The sequence below is a fragment of the Mauremys mutica genome, chromosome 6 (assembly GCF_020497125.1).
Source record: "Mauremys mutica isolate MM-2020 ecotype Southern chromosome 6, ASM2049712v1, whole genome shotgun sequence".
Taxonomy (NCBI): Eukaryota; Metazoa; Chordata; order Testudines; family Geoemydidae; genus Mauremys; species Mauremys mutica.
Window position 1 is genome coordinate 51024162 of NC_059077.1, and position 21411 is coordinate 51045572.

The following is a 21411-nucleotide window of genomic DNA, read 5'->3' on the forward strand; positions in this document are numbered from 1 at the left end:
AATCACAATCCAATACTTTATTACTTGAAGTACAATAAACCTTCGGATACTAGCCCACTAAAGTTCCGCATTTTCTATCATGGAATAAAGGCAATAGCCTTGGCTATTTATGAAGAAATATTAATTTTCGTTTGTGCACAGTTATTTGAGAGTGCCAACTTAGATTTGCATTTAATAGCTGTACTATTATATCATTCAATGGTATTAATTGCAATTTTTAAGCTTATTCACCATATACACTTTAATTTTAAAATGAAAAATGGATCCAGAAAATTAATATTTTTTTTGTAGAACAGAAGCCTGTAATAAGTTTGATTTAGTTCCTTAACTTTTAACTATTGAAGTCTAAAAATCAGAAAGGTAGCTTTAGAAAAGCATTTGTGGCACAACTGAAATCTATGGAGTGCCATTTAAAAAACCCTCTTCCTACAAGCTGCAGAGTCTGAAATCTGTGGGCTCCACAAAACAGAAAGCAGCCTCTGCAACTACTGATCCACAAAACCCCATGGATCTGACTAGCTATGTTGCTCCCTGTTCTGGGAGTGGGGAAAGAATTCCCACTCAGTGGGGACTGAGCTGTGCTGTTTAACCTGTCTCTTCTCACAGAGAGTCACACAGCCAAGGGTTGCACTGTGCAGGACTTCGGCCTTTCCTATTCAGAAGGTTCTTTCTCTGTTGGTTAACAGTCATAGAATTGCTCATGACAAAGACAAAGACTGAGCAGAACCCTAGGACCAGTAGTGTTCATAATGCAGAGCGCTCCAGGAGCTCTACCAGTGCTAACGCAAAAACTGAAGGAAAAGCTCACCCAACTCTTCTATCTTCCCAGAGGCAGTCATGCACTTCTCCCAGCCAAGATTCCTTATGGAGGCATTAGGTGCTGGAGACACTTATCAAAGAATGCACCATGCATGCATCCCAGGAGGGACGCAGGCTCCCCACCAGGAACACAATCCTGTGAGCTGATGAGAGCTTCCTGAGAAATACAGTGATCTCAAATGCTCCTGAAGTCAATGGGAGTTCAGGACAATGCAACACCTTGTGGGATCAGGCCCCATCTGCCTGCCAACCAGGTATAAACTGAATAGGGTCACTAGGTTCAAAAAGCACCAAGAGCTGATATCCCTTGGAGAGCTGTTTTGGAGCTGTCAGGGAAGTGAGGCTGCGTAGACCATCACCACTGACAGACAACTGGAGGCAGAGAAATAGAGTCATTCCACTGCATCTCCATCAACTTTTTGGCAGAACTACTCACTGCATTCATGGCAAATTTTTGCTTAAAAACTGATGATATGATATAACCCCACTTTATTATGTTAAAATAAAATAACCCTAGTCCTGACTCTCCTCCACCCAGACCTGTTGGAGAGGTTTTACAGCCTTAGAGATAGAGCAACTCCCCCCTCCTCCTTGCAGCAGTTAAGGGGGGTAGGGGATACTTTTAGGTCTGCTTGAGGGAAGTGGTAGGGAGCTTGCTTGCATGAGTTGTGCACATTCCATGTACTTCTGTGTTACAGTGACAAAGGCCCTCCTGCCACTCAAACATTGGGCTCTCTATCATAATAGGCCATCCTAATTTACATGACCTGCTGAGATTTATGCCAAGGTCTGGATTGGGCCCAGAATCAGGTTACTTTCTTTCTGGCAGTGTCCCATTTATTGTGGTGCATCATGTAGTAATTTATTTACTACATTACAGTCAGCTCAAATACGCAAATGAGTTCAGAGGTCAACACAGGAATACAGTCTTTCCATGACAACATAAAGCAGGCTTCTAATTAATCTGAAACGAAAAACAAAAACCAGTGTTCTAGCTCAAGAAAAGGGAAAGCTGATAAGGTACAATTTTGCTCATGTCTATTGTTAACCAGATATTCTCTTATGCCAACTTTTATATACACCTCTATCTCGATATAACACTGTCCTTGGGACCCAAATTTTTTTTACCGCGTTATAGGTGAAACCGCGTTATGTTGAACTTGCTTCGATCCACCGGAGTTCGCAGGCCCACCCCCCAGAGCACTGCTTTACCGCATTATATCCGAATTCATGTTATATCGGGTTGCGTTATATCGAGGTAGAGGTGTATATCTTTTTTAAAATGATATATAAATATATATCCTAGGACCTGATTTACTGCAAACCTCAATGCAACTTACTTATGAAAAAAAGTGAACATGTAGGGTGACATTAAAGAATACAGGCTCCATTGCTCAAGCCAGGAGAACGCCAAGGTGCATTGATATTGCAAAGTATCTCCACACCTCAATGTTTCAAATAGCATAGGCACAATAAGATTTCACAGCCTCATCACACTCCAGAGTGCCTTGATGTTATTAGAAAAGTGCTTGATATTTTAATAGCTAGTCAACATATCTCCTCTTTCTTTTCTCAAGATTGCAAGTTGTGATGAGATATATCACTATTTTGGATTGTAATTTTCAGTGCCCAATGAAATATACACACTATGAAGTGTATTTTATAATTAGATATTGAAAGTGTGAAACACAATCATGTCAACAGCACTAATTATTATTATATATGTAATAACCAGAAACCCACGTTTCTTTGTGACAAGGTATTGGTCCTTGATCCATTATAATCCATACACTGTACTGACAAAAGGAAAGAAAGGAAGGGAAGCCCCACACAATTTATTTTATTAGCAGCAGTTTTGCCATAAAGCTTAAGTTTTCAGGATTTAGATTATCATAAGAGTTCCAACTCCAGAATTTCAGCTAGTCTATACCATTGCAGCTCCAAGGATGCCTGTTTACACAAGCTGAGAATCTAGCCTTTGGCATCTAACTAAAGAGAAAAGTGGCTATCCCAAAAGCACCAGCTGCTGGCAGAAGAACGGGTAGATAAATACATCAAACAGCCTAAAGCTAAAGATTTTCTGAAGAGTTTTTCCACCTCTTTGATCCGCTCCTTCTGATTCTCAGACATCACTCCTCCAATTCCAGTTCTTCTGTAGGCTAGTAATTTCATTCAATTCTATGTAAGATCTCTTCCAAAGGACTCTGCTTTGTATGGATTTATATTACTGAAAAGATTCCCTTACTGCTGTTGGAACATTATTTAAAAACCTTCTGGATCTGTTATGCCAAGGTTTACTCTGCACAATGGCCAGTATCAAATGGATACCAGTAACTCAGGACCAGGTTATGCATTGACCTTATGCACATGTACAATGGTGAGTAAGGAGGTTTATGAAGCCTCTCATCCTTGTGCACACAGTGAGGAGTGGAGACATTAGCTCTGCCCCTCACACACCAGCTGTCACATGAATGATCATAAGCTGCATCACACACAAAAAGGAAAGCAATATAGGTCCATGGGAGTTCCTAGCAAGTATTGTAGAATGCCTTATAGATGATCCAGCTCTGCTGACTCTAACTTTATATATAGTTTGATCCAATTGTCTTTAATGGAATGGATAGTTAGAAAAATATCTCTGCTCTACAAAGTAGCACTAATGGGTCTTGAAAATGATCTAGCCTCAAGATATTCTTACTCAACATATGTGGTCCATCTTACAAAGTCTTTGCACAGCTCTAGACCATTCATTACTATTTCAGTTGATTTTCTTCCAGAACGACATGAAGAGAAACATGTTGCAGAAACAATCCTGAGGGCAAGATTGGCACACACGGTTATGGTTCTATTCATTTTAAAGTTAAAGTTAAAGATTTTAAAGTTAAAGTTAAAGATACTGGATAGTTAAAGATGCTATCCATTTAATTCAGATGTAAACAGCTCATGATTAGTTGTCAGTAATCAAGCACATTTATTTTAATTACTGATACATATATTTAATTGCTATTGTTTTTATCCTGATGTTATATACTCATATTAGTTCTATTTACACATTGATTAATAAGGAATGCAGTACATGTTGCTTTTTATGGGGTAATTTATTTGATACTAATTTTTTTAGGTGGCATCTATTATATTACAGCAGCTATACCTTTATTGAAAAGTATAACAGGGCTTCACATTAGTTTAAGATCTGTTGCTTTACTGTAGAAATAACCAAGTTATTACTTTAACAAAAAAAGTAGTTTTAAATTAGGTAATTAATTATTGGAAAATGTCTGGCCTTTCCCCAGAGTGCAACCAAATGATTCATCAATTCATTTTACTTTAATTTCCTCCCTTAACACTCCTATCAGGAGAGCTATTAAACTCTTTACTTGATCACAGAATCCCAGATCTGGGGCTTCTCAGCAAAAGACATCCATCTCAGATTACTTGTGCCAAACCAGCTGGTTTTTAACCCCTAGTTTGAGTACTTAGGGCTTCAACCCCATATAGTTAAGAACTGTGGTTTTCTGTGGCAGTCTTGGACATTAAAATTCAAATAGTTTTCTACTATTAAAATTGTGAAGTGAAATATACAGAAGAGTGAAAGCTGTACAGTTATCAAACATCTCATTCTAGATTTAATAGAAAAATATATAACTGTAGAAGTTAATTACTAAGTAAATCTTTTTTTCATGGGTTGCCACTGTCAGCTTATATAGCCCAATAAACACTGCATAAACAAACCTGACAATTAATTCCTGGAAATTTCAGCATATTTATTTTACACTGCTTAATCCATTCAGTTCATAATAATAAGCACCAATTAAAGGTAAATCAGCAAACATAGAAACTAAGAAAAACAGCAGGTTTACACTGCAGCTGATCTTAAACACTTAACTGTTTTTTGATATGTGGCTGTGGTTGTAGATTTGCATTCTATTAGCATTTGCACGAGTGAAGCTTCATTGCTAACATTCACAAAGAATGAAATTCAGCCTTATGCAGAAATGGCTAACAGTACAAAGCTATATATATATATATATATACATACATATACAGTTTTAAGTAGTCACAGCAGGGTTTACACAGGACATGAACCTTTGGGCTGACCTTCCATATGGGGTCAATTTCACCTAGAAAGGAGGAGGGGGGAAGCATAAAGGCTACCAGATCAAGTTTATTCATATTATAAAAAATGAAATAATACACTTGCAAAAGTTTTGCAGTATTCATCTGGCTCTAATAATGATCCAAAGTGAAATCCGAACAAAAGAATGCACAGAATGAAAAAGTAAAACAGAGCACCATGGTGGCTCTGAACAGGTAATATTTAATCTCTCACACTTGTAATGCGTCTTTTTCTTTTTTTAAAAGAGAGGTGGATAGCAAAACACTTCTGTTAGTTACTGCATTGTTTTACTTAGGAGGGGGGAAAAAACCCCCTCTCTTTACTCTGAATGTCTTCCTTTGGCAAAGTTCATCGTTTTGCCACAATTTTTGTTTATTTTCCAAAGAGGCCATATTGTCCATAGTTCCCATTGCCTTTTTGGAAATCATATGTAAACATCTAAATAAAATTCACCTTATTTTCTCAGGAGCTGATCACTCTCAGTTCCAAAACCCAGATCTCTTACTTAGCAAATATAGATTAGAGCTCCCCATCTTGCACCGCATAGTCCTAAACCACAACAAACTAAGGCGCCTAATTTTATACATTCAGGATTTGGTTTGTGTGACAAAAACCCAGACCAAATCTGAAAAGTTAACTTCAGAACCAAATTTTCAGAAACATCTTACCCCAGTGTCTACATTTGTGCCCCAGAATCCATGATTCTATGCAACCATAAAATCCTAAATTATATGAAAAAAGAGCAATTGCACATTCCTAATTTGCACAATATGCAGTTCACAATGCGCAGGAAGGATTTTGTTCATCAAATGATTGCTTTTGTAATATTGTAGACAGTTTTATATTGTTTTGGTTTTGTAATTTCTACAGTGTTTGCAAAGTAATGCCTCTTTGTTCACATGAAACAAAGCCATTGCACTTAAAAGAGTTACTTTAAAAATAGTCTACATTCAACATCAAGCCATCCTTTTGATCAAAATACTCTGGGATTTTGTGCTTTTTATTCCATGAATTGAAGTCTTGAAATTACAGGGGTCAAACTAGAGCTAGTGAACCATTAACGGTGGATAAAATAGCAGCCCACAGGAAAATAAGCACTGGCTTACCATACATTATAAACTGTCACTGTGAAAACACCTTCAAACCACACACCAAGCTTGACACAGCAGGGTATTTTGCATATAGTTCCTGGTCTAATTGTACTATGATTGCAGTTGATCTTAGTACTTGTCCATTAGGCTATACAATACCAATAATTTTCAAGACTATTTGAAAGCTTTCAGTTCATGAAACAGAGGATTGTACTGAGAGCTCTTCAAAGGCAAGGAATAAAAAGTTCCTAAGAAAACAAAACAAATGAAAATAGGGCCTCAGCAGTAGCATAGATCTGAAAAGACAAAAGGTCAAAACAAAGAAGAATGACAAGGTCACTATGTTTTCCCAGATCCCTATTACAACTATGAAACTATGGCGACTGTGGGCTACAAATGCTAAGTGGCCAATGAGAAGTCCCCATTTTCATATAGGTATTTCAGGGATATCTATGATAAATACAGTCACCTCCCATCCAGGCAGTGCTGGCATAGACTTTTTTGGTCTTTGAATTATGAAATAAGTAGTGCAGGTAGCCTGCTGTTTCCTCCATAACCATCCTGTCAGTCACCTTGATTTATTTTGTTAATATGTCACATGAAATCCTTGTATTCTGAATCTCCTCTCTTGTGCCTGTACTTTCAAGTTTCCCTGGAAATTAAATAGTCACCCCAAAATCCATGTGAAATACTGGATAGAAAAAAAGTCTCATTTATTTAGCTTTTCCCTCAGACTGAATGTATTTCTATTGCTATTAATAAAAGGACTAGATTGAGCCTTTAAGCTCTACCAGGAGCATGGAGCAACACATAGGGGCATTGCCCCAAAAAGAGCACTGGGAATATACCCCAGACATACACCTTCAAGGTGCAACTCCTCCTTACCTCACTTCCATGGGGTGGAGCGGATGCATCGTATGTCAGCCCTTTATAAGATGCAGTATGATCTCCACCCTGCCCTATGCATTCAGCCAGCTCCACTGCCCAGCATCCGGGAGAAGTAGAGACATGGCTTCCCTTACCCACTATCCACTCCTCTAAACATTTGTGTATGGAGGCAGAATACCCTCCTCACACCCAAAACTAAGATCTGGGTAGATCCTGTATGGCCACACTAGGGAGTAAAAGGTGCAATTACTCCCCTATTCAGTCACGTGTGACCAGGGCCCAACATTAGTATTTCATTAAAACCACTTAAAATACCTTTCATAAAGTCATTTACAGAATAGATTACAACTCGGTGCAGTATGTTTCTTAAAATCTTTTAGCAAGTCACATTCTTTCTTCCTCAAAGAACAGGTGTAATAAGTCTAATCCTCCAGCAATTTCTGTGCTATGTTCTTAGCAGCAAATGGAGAACAAAATTATATCCCTTCTGAATATAATTTTCTACAGAAAAGTTGTGCTGTCTCTCTACACCCAAGGCTTTTTAAAATTATTCCAACTGTGATAAACATATATACCTTGCTGTAAACATATTGTGACCATTTGCAATATGCATTTTAAATAAACTTACAGCTTGTCAGTTTGGAAATGGATGAGAAAAGAGAATCTAATACACACACAGTCATAAGATGAGAACGTTAGCCAACATTTTACCTGAAATAGTGATTCCAAAATGCTGATCTAGAAATTTCACAATAGATCATCTGTTTCTAAGATGTCTGGAATGGATTACATTTGGGAGTAAGTATAATTATGAGATCACAATGATGATAGTTTTCATGCTGTTTGAGGAGATGCCTCACACTAACAGGGAGCAGGTCTTGACCCTTCCACAGTGGTAAATGTGATACTAACAATGAGGTCTGGCATCATAACGCCTAACATAACAGATACAACCATCGGATTTTCCTTAGCAGTTCTTTTTACATCAGGCATATATCTATTGAATTAACCTCTTGATCTTCATATATCATTGTTTCTAGATTTTGAGAGAAACTGCATATCCTCTTTGGAAGATACACCCATTTAAATAACAAAATATTGATAGACCTCAGCATGCAGCTGAAACCCTCACCCCATGTGGCACAGTAGTGCTTTGAAGGGGCCAGACCTGACACTCGAATCCAAGCAGGCAGAGGTGAAGAGCTATCCTCTACAACCTCCAGAGCCCTGATTGATTAGACAGGTGGCAGAAAATCTCACCACAAAACTTCCTGGTACTAGCCTTCTCCCACTGGAGGAGGGGATGTCACTCCTGCATAGGAGCTCAGCCCTGCCCAAGTAGGGGCAGGTAACGGGTTACAGGTAGATCTGGCTGGAAGTGTTCAATTGGATTTTTGGTTGGTTGGTTTTTGGGGGGGAGGGGGAGGGAGAAAGAGAACAGAAAATGGGTTTTTCCTAAAGGAAAGTTTTCCATAGGAACTTTTTAATCCTCTCCCCTCCACTGTTATTTGTTGGAAAACCAAAAGCATAATTTTTTGCCACTGAAAAAGGGGAGGAAGGAAAATGTGGGGGGAGGGTGGGGGAGAGGAGGCAGGGATTCCCCTCTTATGAACCTCAGAAATGTAGAAGTTTTCTTAAACGTCTTACCAAAGACATTTTTGTTTTCATTTTTCAAGCATCAGGCTAGCTGGTTGACATCACACCTAGCAGCTATTTCACAAACCCTGAAGGATTGATCTGTGAGAAGACTGCACTGTATGAGTGGATGGGCTTCAGAAACTGCAGATCCAAACAAGGCCCAAGAAGAGAACTACGGGAGACCAGGGAACAGCCTGGGTACTTTGCCATAGCCAGGCGAGGATTGCAGCTAGAATCAAGCCTACCCAACAGATGTCTTAAATCAGTGTGCCTGACTAGGAATTAGCTAAACCTGAAGTTAATACATGAGTGGATTCAGAAGGAGTGCATTTCTTCCTCCTCTGCTGGAAGTGGAAGGAGAGCTCCACTTCCTCATTGGTTGGGGTGGCAAGAGCTATTTCACTCATTCAGAGAAATTATGAGAAAGTGTCTTAATCTGGCCCAGAGCTGAAGTGGCCTATCAGGACAGGCTTTAGAGTCAGCCAGCACTTAGCTGGGCAGAAGGGCCAATGGAGCAGAGCCACTGGGGACTGGGTAACTGCAGACACAGTGCGCTAAGGACCTGATCCTTTCTTCTTGCATAGTCACTTACACATATGTAAAGAAAGTGCACAAAAGCAGGTGTAAATGCTACCAAATCAGAGCCACAGATTTTATACTCACGCTACACAGGTGTAAGTGACTACAGCAGTACAAGGCAGGGGAGAACTAGCATTTTTATTTTAGAGTTTGAAATCTCTGCCTCCATTGGTAGAGGATACCAAACTCCTCACAAGGAAGAGGTCATTTCTGAGCCACCATTCTTCTTACTAGATGCTGGTTGTTGGTCTAAGAATCCATTTTATTCAGTATTTACTCTCACCTCTGTTTCTTATCCAGCAGGTTTCTGGGGTTGCTTTAGTTGCTGCTCACCAACAGACTTCCACCACAAAACAGATTTATCCCACAACAGGCCGCCAGTGAGTTCCCTAAGTATGCTGGACTTTGCTGAAACTTCATTCTTTATGAAATTCACAATGACTGCTATGAAAATAATAAATACATAAATAATACCTTGCTGAGAAAGCTTGAAGTGAACGAGCAGCAAAAGGTAAGAGAGGAGAACCTCAGAACACATGGCAATATCTGAAAAAAGTGTAATATCTATAGACAAAATACATGGTAGAGAGATAAAGTAACACAAGTTGTGGAACTATAAAAGAATAGCCAAAGCCTGGATTAAAGAGACTGAAGGTGTGTAATGACATCAAACTGTGATAGATGCTGTCAAAGAAGATAAGCAGCTACACAGAAAAATACAACTGTTTTAAGACACCTTTTACTTTCAATTTGCACATGTAAACTTGGTTTATAAATCTCTATTCCAAAATCATCCCAATATATTGTCCATAGTGGCTGCACCATGGAGGGAAATATAAGGACTCAGGTAATCAATGGGCAGAAATCACTTATTTTCCAATTGCCCCAGTAATTCTCCCTAATTTTACAGGACTGAAGCAGCTTCTTGACAACAACAGAAAAAGTAGTTTTGTAGTGATTTTTGTCAGTCTCCTGGCACAAAAATATGGCAAATATATTTACTGATGCTGGAAACTGGCAAGAGATTAAGGTGCTGAGCGGTTTCAGAACATTTTGCTCTCTGTCAAAACAAGCAATACTTTGGGAATCACTTTTTTAAATGTGGGCACTAAAGGCTGATTTGTAGCCTTACAACCCAGCCTGACCAAGGGGCAGTTTGTAGATATGGTACCCACAGAGCAGAGCAAAAAACAAAGCCACAATCTGGTCTCTGCTTTGCCCTTGCTTTGTTGGAGAAATAAATCTGCACCAGCTCTGATGCCAGCACTTGCAGGGGTGAGGTGGATGGGCAGAGCCAAAGTTCCATCCATGCCCAGCCCACCTTCCCAGGAAGGGGAGTGGCAGCCCAGTGAGGTAACTGATTTCCTCCCCATGCAGGCTCCAACAATGCAAATAGCCGGTGCAAGGACACCAGTGGTCCAGGCTCCTCACCACACCCTTAATCTCTGGCATGGCCATGCATCAGGCCTTACAACTGGCAAGAAAATACAAATTCTTTTTAGTGAAAAATTTCAATGGTTCGGAATTTGTTTTTGTTCTGTGCCAGTACAAAACACAGGCCTATTGGAATTTTTCACAAATGGAGAAATACATCCACCCCAAGGTAGCTAATAGGCTAATGGTGGGGTCACTCACCTGGATTGTGGCAGATCCAGGTTGCGCCTGATTCAGAGCAGGGACTTGAACCTGGGCCACGCACATCCCAGTGGAGTCACTGCACTCTCTCTTGCCCAATTAATATTTAATTATTTATACAAAGTGGAACAGGAATGACTGAGATAAAAACTGACTTCATAGGCTGGTGGTTAGGGCACTCCCGTGGGATGTGCAAGATGCAGGTTCTCTGCTCCAGATGACGCAGAGCAGCCACATAGGTCTCCCGCATCACAGATGAGTGCCCTAACTCCTGGGCTATCAGCTGCTCTGGGATGGGTTTGCATCTGTCTCCCTCACTCTCATACCCAAAACCTTGCTACAGAAAGTTTCTGTTTCAACTTAAAATGAAATGAAATAAAATAAAATAAAGCTTTCATCAAAAAATTCTGAACTAGTTCTACTCACAACTGAGTCCTACATAGAGAGGCAGCTCTTAGTATGCCTACTTCTTACCTTCCATCGGATGCCATTCTCTGACGCTAGCCAAGTGCTACATTCAAAGCAGGAAAAAGTACTGCCCAAGTTGCAAGAAAGCTTTTAAAGTTTTAAAAGCTACTTTGTGACCTACTTTTTGCATTACAGCAAGGCTATAGTTAAGACTGTGCAGGCATCTCCATTAAAACCACATATTCTGAGGTACTCTTTACCTATGTGGTGAAAAAAGCACTTCTAAATGCTTCTTGGCATACAAGCCGTAGCCCGGAAGAAACATTTTAATAAGCAGTTTGGGGTGGGGTGGGAGGTTTAGAGGGCACTGTTCATTAGCTTTTGAGTTTCAAGAAAAGCTAAGAAACTTCGAAGTTTTGTTGCTTCTGATGCAGTTTTTGGCTCCTATAACTGATTGTTTTGAAATATGAAGTTTAGCACCCTATGACCTAACCCCATTTGCTATTACACCAACTGAGGATCTGACCTACAGACAATGTATATGGGTTATAGCTGCTTTAATACATTTTTATAAGGATTTTGTATGATAACGTATTCCACTCTAAATAGATTCTATAATAACCAGCTTTGAGGTAATTACATATTCTAATTGTGTCTAATAATTTGCTTATAGCCACTGAAGGTCAGTCTGATTTTTCCACTTTTTAAATCTGATTTTATAGGCAGAGAACATGATATATATCACGATTATTAACTATTTATACTACCGTAGCATTCAGAGGTCCCAATACACAGTGCAAATGCATACAAAGACATAATTTCCTTCCCCAAAGAGCCAAGATTTCAAATTTCCTCAGCTTTGCAACTGCCAGTTCTGTTGCTGCTTTACCAGTACTGAAGAACCATGCTACCATCAGGGTATCACTGGGACCCAGTGCCTTCTTTTCCTGGCCACTCCCCTACGCTAGTGATGGTATAGAAATTGCTATGACAGTTGTATACCACCTGAAGATTCCCCTATGCTGGCTCCCCCTCCCAGCTGCTAGCCAAACCAGCTTTAGGACTTCTATCACCACTGGAGCAGCATGAAGGATCCCTTTGCCCCTTTAATATCTGTTCTGGTTCAAGTCTTCTCCAGTATCTCAGACGATTTTGGACAGAAAAAAATTAGACTTCTACTTCACATTCTGCTCTCCCCAGTTCTTGGACGAAGTTTTAAAGCTGAAAGAATGTAGTACTGTTTGGATGCTCATCCCATGCTCTCAAACCTCCATGTGCAGTCTGACACTGTAACTATCCAAGCCTCAAGCATACCTCAAACATGCCAAAACTGACTCTCAGTACAACATCAAGCCCTATGATCATCTTCTAAGATTTCAGCACCACTCTTGGCTCTTGAGCTTGTAAAAGTTTGAGTTTGCTGTTCTCAAAGAGGCATGAACAGTAAGTAAATTAGAAGTGGTAAAAGAAAGCAACCCTATACCTGGTCAATTAATTTGTAAGAGTGCTCATGCATCTTTCTAAAGAAAATTATTCCGGACCATTGTAATCATTTCAATACAAATTCCTCAGGACCAGAATCCGATGCTGTTACTCATATTCAGTAGCACCTTATTCTCCGAATGCTCCCATGAAGTCAGTAAGATCATTTGTGGAGTAAGCTTCTTATTCCAAGGTAAGGAAGGGTATCAGAATCTGGCCCCTAATGGCAAGAGATTTACCTTTGAAGCAACTTTCAGAGTGCACTAAACTCTCATGAATTTTAACTGGCTGATAACTGTGCTAGTTGCTACAAGACCAGCAGAAAGGGGCACTTCAGTAAGCATTTCTGCAAATGCTGTCTTTGTTACACAGCCTCAATAAAACATCATTCAATTTTTAGTCTATAAGGTGCCACAGGACTCTTTGCTGCTTTTACAGATCCAGACTAACATGGCTACCCCTTTGATACTTTATTTAAAAGGACTCTTAAAAAAAAAAAAAGAGGAGTCCCCATTGGAACAATGCATGGCTTGACATTTGCTACTGTCCAAAACTGACAAGTCTTACATTATTGCACCCTGCTGCATCTGTTATATGCTAAGGGCTACACCAGCAGGCACTGGAAACAAATTTGAATACAAAGGTAATCTGTTAAAGAACAGTGAGAAACCACTATGCCAGGTCACACTGTCAGCTGTTTGTAGAGAAATAGATGTTGTCTACAGATGAAAAAGGTTCACTGAGACATAAAACAGGAAAATCTTAAGAAGTCTCTGTGATGTTTTCAGTCTTCCAGTGTTGTTAGATTTGAACAATCATGTTCTTCTATTTATCTCTGATGTTTCTCAGCACTGCTGCACCACGCTGCTCATTCCAGCTCTAGCAGCAGGCTTTAGAGAAGCTTCCAAGCACTGGATTAAATTATGTTTTTGCATTGTAACAGAGAAAAAGCAACATCTTTTGAAAAAGTTTCTTGGACGTTTAAAAATATCTTCTCAGGCTCCCCAGACACAGATAAAAAAGCTTGCAGACTTTTTTGGCAATGCCAACGTCATCAGTTTGCTAAGCCTCTGTGTAAAGGCTTCCCATAATCGCTGAACAGAAACTGTTTCAATGCAGGGGCATTACACAGATCAGTGTCTATTTCCCACAAAAGATCTACCACATGAGTTGAATTTACTGAGCAAGTTCTTTTTGAAAATGTGATTTAAAAAAACCCCACATCATTACAGTAATTGTTAAATATTAGTGTAAAGTTAAGATGTGTCTAATCACCCCTTTTCCATGAGGTAGTCCTGATGTCTAATTACCACATGATTTATTTCTGGGTCGTGATTTATGTCTGTCTGTCTAAATAATCTCCACTGACACTTCTAACACCTACTGGTGAGGATGCATCTGATTAACAGCCCATTCTCAACACAGATCAGTACCATGAAGTCGTCTTCATAGTTTTCTTCTGACATTCATCAACATTCTGCTTAAATATTTATTAAAGTTTTAATCGATCTTGGTTTATCTACAAGAGACAATGAAACATTGAAAACATCACATATGAAATTTTTTTCTATAATGTATCTCTTCAACATGTTACTGAAATTCACAAAAGGACACAAAATCATCACAAAAAGATCATTATGACATACCTTACAAGCTGTTTCTAAAGTTACTTAAAAAGTAAGCTTAAACAGAGCATTTCAAGTGTTCAGATCATTTACATTCATTTGTGATCTTTGACATTCAAAATATAGAGACAGAATTTTAGTCACCATTATAGGGAATAGTTTGCTTAAAAGATTTCATAAGACTACTCTTCATTCTGATTAGTTCCTAATAAGTGTGCAAATCAAACTGATATCCCTGTATTGCTTCTATGGACAAGAGACAATGTTTACTCCATCATAAATCATCCGTTTCTTCACTGTGGCTGCTGTCTGTTCAATAAATGACACAACATCAGATTTATTTTGTTCAGGTTTCGCCAAAGAACAGCATCAACAAGAAATGTAAACCCTTTATTGCGGTTTAGAAACAAATATCAAAAGAGCCAGTAACTCTCTTTCAAAACAATTAATTCACATCTTCTTGAAAGCTAAATGCTACAAGAAGCCACTCCATATATTATATATATATATATATACACACACATACATATAGCCTAGTTTCCACATATATTTGCATATAACATGTATGTGAAGATCTAACCGCTGTGCCAATGTATGATATTAAAAAATTAGCCAGACTGGACAAAATAAAATGGAAGAAAAATCAGTTTTTTTATTGTGATGACCAGACTATTCCATCATTATTGTGCATTATAAATGATTTACTAAACAACTGTGCTAGTTAAGTATAAACCTGCTGCATAGAAAACTTATCATAAACATACATTTTTAAAGACAATATGAGTTAATAGCAATTGGCATCACAATTTGATCTCTCTAGTTTTCAGCACTCATAGATAAAAACTATAAGTTGCTTTTGTATACCAGTTAAATGATTTCCAAGGAAATCTAACTGTATATTAACAAGCACATGCTGTAAGAATAGAAGAATGTAATGGTAGACCAGCAACACAACTCATTAACTACCCATATTACTTAATTTCCATCTGTAACTGGTATTGACCCAAAGGCAAAACAACACAGAGCTGACCACTGCAATAATGGCACCACTGCATAGTTTTTTTATTGTGAAAGTTGATATTTATTGAGAAAGATGAAGTTTAACAAAGCATAGAAAAAGTTTGGGACTGTTTGAAAACTTTTTGGAAGCACTGTAAGTAATTGTAACTCTTACAACCCTCATAATTTTGAGAGTGCCTATTACAGTGTTATGCCAGAGAGCAAAATTAACTTAGTGTGGTAGATCTGTTTAAGAACAATTTTATTTAGTTTTACCATGTTATGAAGACTCAATACAATTTGCTCTTATAACTGCATTATAAAATAATTGGAAAATATTTTACTTTAACAATTACAATTCAATTAATTATGTAAAAATGGGCAAACTGTCTCTACAAGGTATGTTGCTCTGTTTGTATACAGTGTAGAAAAATAATGATATTCATTTAGTCCTCCAGTTGCTTAAAAAAAAATCCTCCTGCTGTAACTAGAAGAAAAAAGCTTAGATGTATACCAGGCAGTCATGTACAATTCCAATGCAGAGTATTTAAGACATGTCTAGACTTTGTCAGATATAATACCTTTTGCTTAAAAGACTTTAGGCAGAAATTGCAGGTACAAGGACAGATTGCATAAGCTATCACATGCTTGCTGCAACTGTATGAACGTTATTGGATTTTGAGAGCAACCCATAGCGATGAATAATTTAAGAGCTAATAAAATATTCAATTTGACTGATGCATTGGTTTAATTTTAAAATAAAAATGATTAATGAAAGGGGCCAAGTCTAAATGTTAAAGAAATTAGCAAGACACATGCTCAGCTAATACTTGCTCTACGCAAGTCTGACAAAATCGCATTTCTTTTTTTAGTGCATCTCAATGCATTAACCCTTAACACGCGGCCATTTAGCCTATGATAAGAAAAATTGGTTGGATGCAACGACACTAGTAGCAAGTTCGCGCTGCGTTTATAGGCTGGGGACTATCTGAGGGGAAACTCATCTTGCACAGGTAACTATTTGCAATGATGACCCCGCAGAAAGCTTTACATTACAGTAAGAGAAGAAAGTGGGGGAAAGTACCATTTCATTGTCGGTTCCTCCACTTAAAAGACAGACAGTGCTAGATACTAGGGAGCGGGCAGCTGCCAGATCATTCTCTGTGGGGACTTGAAAAGCAATTCTAGAATCAGCCTCGACCACCGGCTGCCCTTTGCTGGGCTAGCCATAGTCCTAGCAGTTGCTGCTGAGTTTGGTGCCGTGTGCGTGTTATTGGGCTGAGGGTCTGATTCACGGAGCAGCAGGAGCATTGGCAGGGGAGGTGAGTGAGTGAGTGTGGGTGAATGACCGCAGCCCAGAGCTCCCAACAACCGGACTGGGCTGGGCGGCAGCTGCAGTTGCTGTATCCAACCCTTCCCTGCCTCCACCCAAGCGGGGGCTGCCCATCTCCACACCTATGGGACAGGCAGGCGTGTGGTTCACGCAGCCACCCACTCGCTCCTTCTCTCACTGCTTTAGAATCAAAGTGCGGAGACGATCAGTGCAGAAAACATCACTGTCCCCGGGGGAGGGGAAATCACTGCTAGGAGGAAAACCCCTCGCTGCATCTGAGAAGCTAACTACAGCGGGTTTCACTCCATCACCTTAGAGGAGGCTGCCGATTGCGAACATTATACTAGGAAAGGCACTTGAGAGCCTCCCATGCACATTGCCTGACTCCCCCGGCTCCTGTGGACTAGCCTAGCGGTGAGAGTGACGAGGAGTTTCAGATCGCAGCCCCTGCTCTGCTCAGCTCAGCTCAGAACTGCTTTGGGCGAATCCCTCCAGCTCCGTACAGGGGAAATGGCCTGGCAGACGCCTTTTCTGTTCGGGGGAAACTCTTCCTTGGGGCTGCAGCCAGATAGGGATATTTCAATCAAAGCCGGCACAGTGGGAAGCTTTTTTCACATCCTTTTAGCCCCTTTCTCTCTCTTTTGAAAACTGAACAGAAAGGATGCTTTAATTTGCCAGAGAGAGCGCCTCAAATTCTGGACCAAACCTCCCCTGTCGCTACAAACTTGAACACACCAACCAGCAGCGCTTCTATTTCCCAGTATCCTTCCTCTCCGAGGCGTTCCCATGAAGATCAGATTAAGCCTCACTGGTTTTGCATTAAAAAAACCCCAAACACCTCGTTACTTTATTATCCCCTCTCGCATCCTTAGGTCATTAAGAGCCTGACAAGATGAGCTCCTGCAACTTTTACAACGGGAGGGGTGAGGATGAATTAAAAACCCATCGGATTAAGGAGTGTGGTTTATTCCCACATTTCAGATGGAGAATGTCCTAGTTAGAGAGCCAGCCAAAAAGGAGATTGACACAGGCGTTCATTAGTAGAGCGGTATTGAAGCCCTGAATGTGTTTGCAAACTGTTCAGCATTTTGCTGGATCTTCAGCACCGAATTAACATCCTTAACAAATGAAGGGGAAGATGTGGACAGCTCTGTGGATATTAAGTCTCCCCAACCTCTCATCTGGATTACATTTAAACTCTCACCGAATCCTTCCCACTAATTAAGCACAGTTACTAAACAGAACATGTGTGCAGAGGCCAGGGCATCTAATCCGACACACAGACACATATTAAAAACACCCACGTTGTCATCTTTGTATTATTCACAGCTTCCAATAGTTCACGTCTCCCCCCCACCCCCCCCCAAGATCGCCTGCGTCAATTCTCACTCCACACGGCGCACTTCGCTTCTGACTTTGGGATCACTTGGCTTCCCCGTGGCCCCACGGACACTCCCACCCTCCCCACTACCCTCACGCCCCTCCTCACCTTGGGTGATTTGCGGCCCCCCGAGGCTCAAACAGAGCAAAAGCCAGGCGACCAGCAAGCGGCTCATGGTGATCCTTTTTCGTCCCCCAAGGGGCGAGCCCAGGCAGGGGGGTTCGTTTGGAAAGAAGGAGGAAGAGCGGGGGGATCCTTCCACCAGGCGACTCGGCGAGAAGATGTCCTCTTCCCGGAGGTTCCTTGGAATAAGGCTAATTCTCTTGGCGGGTGGCTGAGTTCTGCCTCTTCCCCTACTAATAAGATCCCGGAACCAGGCAGAGCAGCTCACAGTCTGAGCGCTGCGAGTCCATCGCGGCTTGCAGAGCAGGGGCTGGTCCGGCGATGCGCTGGGAGCTGGCTGGGTGTGTGGCGCTCCCCCCTGTCTACCAGTGGGCTGGTGACAGCCGCCTCCTCCGGCGCCTGCTGCTGCAGGGGCTTCTGCCGGGAAGGGAACAATGCAGGGAGAGAGGACAGAGCCCTGCTGACTGGAGAGCGCACTGTATACAAACAGAGGCGGCGTGCCTCGGAGCGGAGAGCCACCTAAGCTCCCTCCCCCACCGCACTCCCCTCCTCCTAGTCCCTTCACTGGAGTGGCTCCTTCTGCTGGAAGAGAGCGAGAAGACGACACACAAAGAGAGATGAGGACAGCCACGCCCTGGCACCTGCTCCACCCTCCACGAAGAGCCCCGCCGCAGCCCCAGGGGCTGGAGGACTCAATGAAAGAAAGACCGCTATGGAACAGGAGGGAGGTAGTGGTTTCTTGTAGCTGGCCAGAGTGGGTTTTATTTTCCCAGCGCGTGTTTGGTAACTTTGCAATGAAAATCCTCACCCATGTAAAAGCTTGCCAAGGCCTCCTTGTGCTGGGGGAACTGTTCCCCTCGCCCCCTTAATGGGTCACTCAGATTGTGCAAGTGCAAAGAGAAACAAATGTTTGGTTATTTCCTGCTGCTCCTTCTCCAGGTGAGTTCAGGGCACATGAAAAGGTCCCAGAGCCCTTGGGAGGCAGTCAGGGGCAATGCAGGCTTCATTGCAATAAAATTGGGTGGTGGCGGCCACAGTTCATAGGTCAATGGCCAAATGAGAGGAAGTGGTCTCCTGGCAATTTAGAACTTACAGTAGGTGAAGTCCATCAACAGAACAGCATGGACAGTGCCAGTCTGCCCCTGCCAACCACAATCCTGATGGCAACCTGTTTCCACCCACACTTTGGCAGACCATCTGAACCAGAAGGGGACTTGATTCAGCACTATTAAAGTTCAGTGTTCATGCCAAAGCAGTCTCTGGGAGCTTGAGGAGTAACTGTGCACACTCCAGAGTCCTCTTCTGCCAGGGAATTTCCCATAGGCTACCAGATAAGTTGGTAGTTACCAAAAACAAAGGTTGTGTTGGATTTTGACTGAGGTCAAAGGACAAACCACTTGAAAGGTGCACTACTTGAATAGCTGAACATGCTATGTTTTTTTGTTTGTTTGTTTTTAAATCTACTTAGATGGCCCCTTGCTAATGACTGAGTGCTTCACCATTTTAAATACATTTACCCTCACAAACCCCTATGAGATAGTATCAGAGGGGTAGCCGTGTTAGTCTGGTTCTGTAGAAGCAGCAAAGAATCCTGTGGCACCTTATAGACTAACAGATGTTTTGCAGCATGAGCTTTCGTGGGTGAATACCCACTTCTTCAGATGCAAGTTGCACTTGCATCCGAAGAAGTGGGTATTCACCCACGAAAGCTCATGCTGCAAAACGTCTGTTAGTCTATAAGGTGCCACAGGATTCTTTGCTGCTTCCCTATGAGATAGTGGGGAGTATATCCCCATTTTAACAGATAGGGAATGGAGGCACAGCGAGACTAAGTCAGAGCCCAGGGGAAGTTTGTGGCAGACCAGGAAACAGAAGCTAGGATTTCGGAGATCTATCATCTGAACCATCCTTCCTCTCTTTTCCCATTCTCTGACCCATCCTCCTTCTCTAGTTATCAACATGTGGTGTAATGGACACAATTTAATTAATTCTGTGGGAGGCTGGAAAGATCTTTAGAGGTTTTAAAACAACTGTTGATTTTATATACCTACAATTAATTTTATAGTCCACACAAGTATCTTCATAGTAATATTAGTTTGAGTATTAATATTCTGTTTTTATTTACAGATTATTGAAGACCATTGGGTTAGGGAAAATGCCAAGATATTTTAAGGATACATATGTAAGTCTGAGTCTATGACAAACCAGGTTGCTTGACAACAATCATAAAATTAGAGATGGAAAAGACCACTTTAGTCATCTAGTCCATCAGCTGCCAGTATGTGATAGTCTCCATTCTTTTATTTTGAAGTGTTTTGTCTAATTTTAAACGCCTGTAAGCAGTAGGGCTTACAACTGCATCCCTTAGAAACTATTTCCCATTTCTTAGAGATCCGTATCATAACACTTTTTTCTGATTAAAAAAAATTAATTTCATCCCATTAAATTGTCAAAGAGACTTAATAAGTGGACCAGACCCTATTCTTTTGTTTAATTATATATATATATATATATAAATAAAGCCACTGGAGTAATAACACATTTAGATAGTGCATTTCATCTCCAGAATCCCAAAGTACTTCAAACACTTTATATATGTGTGTGTGTACAAACACACACACAATCACTTCATCCATCACTAAAACACAAGCACCTCTCTGGGTGGGATGCAGCAACTGTTTAGCAATGCACAGCAAAACTACACAGCACTTTAGGTCAAGAAATGAAGAAAAATCTTCTCTTCTACTGTAATGAGGTTCTTAGACAGCCCTCATCACCATAGCATCTCAGCACCTTCCAGAACTGTGTTCAGCATAGAATATTGTATCAATTTGCAAAATGCAGGGAGAACTGAGGTGAGAGGAACAGAGTTATCCAAACTGGAGTTTGGCCAAGATACAGAAGGTAACAGTTGTCTCTCCTGGCCTCCATGATTCAGTACTGGATCACTAATGATACAGAGAAAACTGTTACCCGAGGACTAGTTTGGGTCTTCCACAAGAGAGGCTTAAGAGAAAAGAAACCCTTGTGTGGAGGTGTTTTCCCTACATCAGAAAGCAAGGTTTGTGCCCCTGGGGAACAGACCACATGTCTGCCCTCAGGACCTGCTGAAGGGTAGGGCCATCCATGAGGAGTTCCTTGGTAAGGAAGCAGCATAGTGACCTCTCCCCCACTGACACATAGGAAGAACAAAACCCCCACACAGGCCCTGATTCTGCATCATTAAAGACAATGGGAGTATTGGGGCACAATAAAATCCTGAATTACAAAACATCACTTCTACAACAACTTGT

General features: G+C 40.9%; 1 protein-coding gene across 1 annotated transcript in view; it reads right to left on the bottom strand.

Annotated features, from left to right (window-relative positions):
* The window catches only part of EDIL3 (EGF like repeats and discoidin domains 3), a 427756-nt gene extending 409168 nt beyond the window's left edge, over positions 1-18588 (bottom strand). Inside the window, exon 1 of the mRNA XM_045022223.1 lies at positions 18104-18588. Within this exon, the coding sequence (XP_044878158.1) occupies positions 18104-18170 (67 nt within the window). The 5' untranslated portion in view covers positions 18171-18588. The remainder of the gene's footprint in view (positions 1-18103) is intronic.
* Between the last annotated feature and the right edge of the window lie 2823 nt (positions 18589-21411).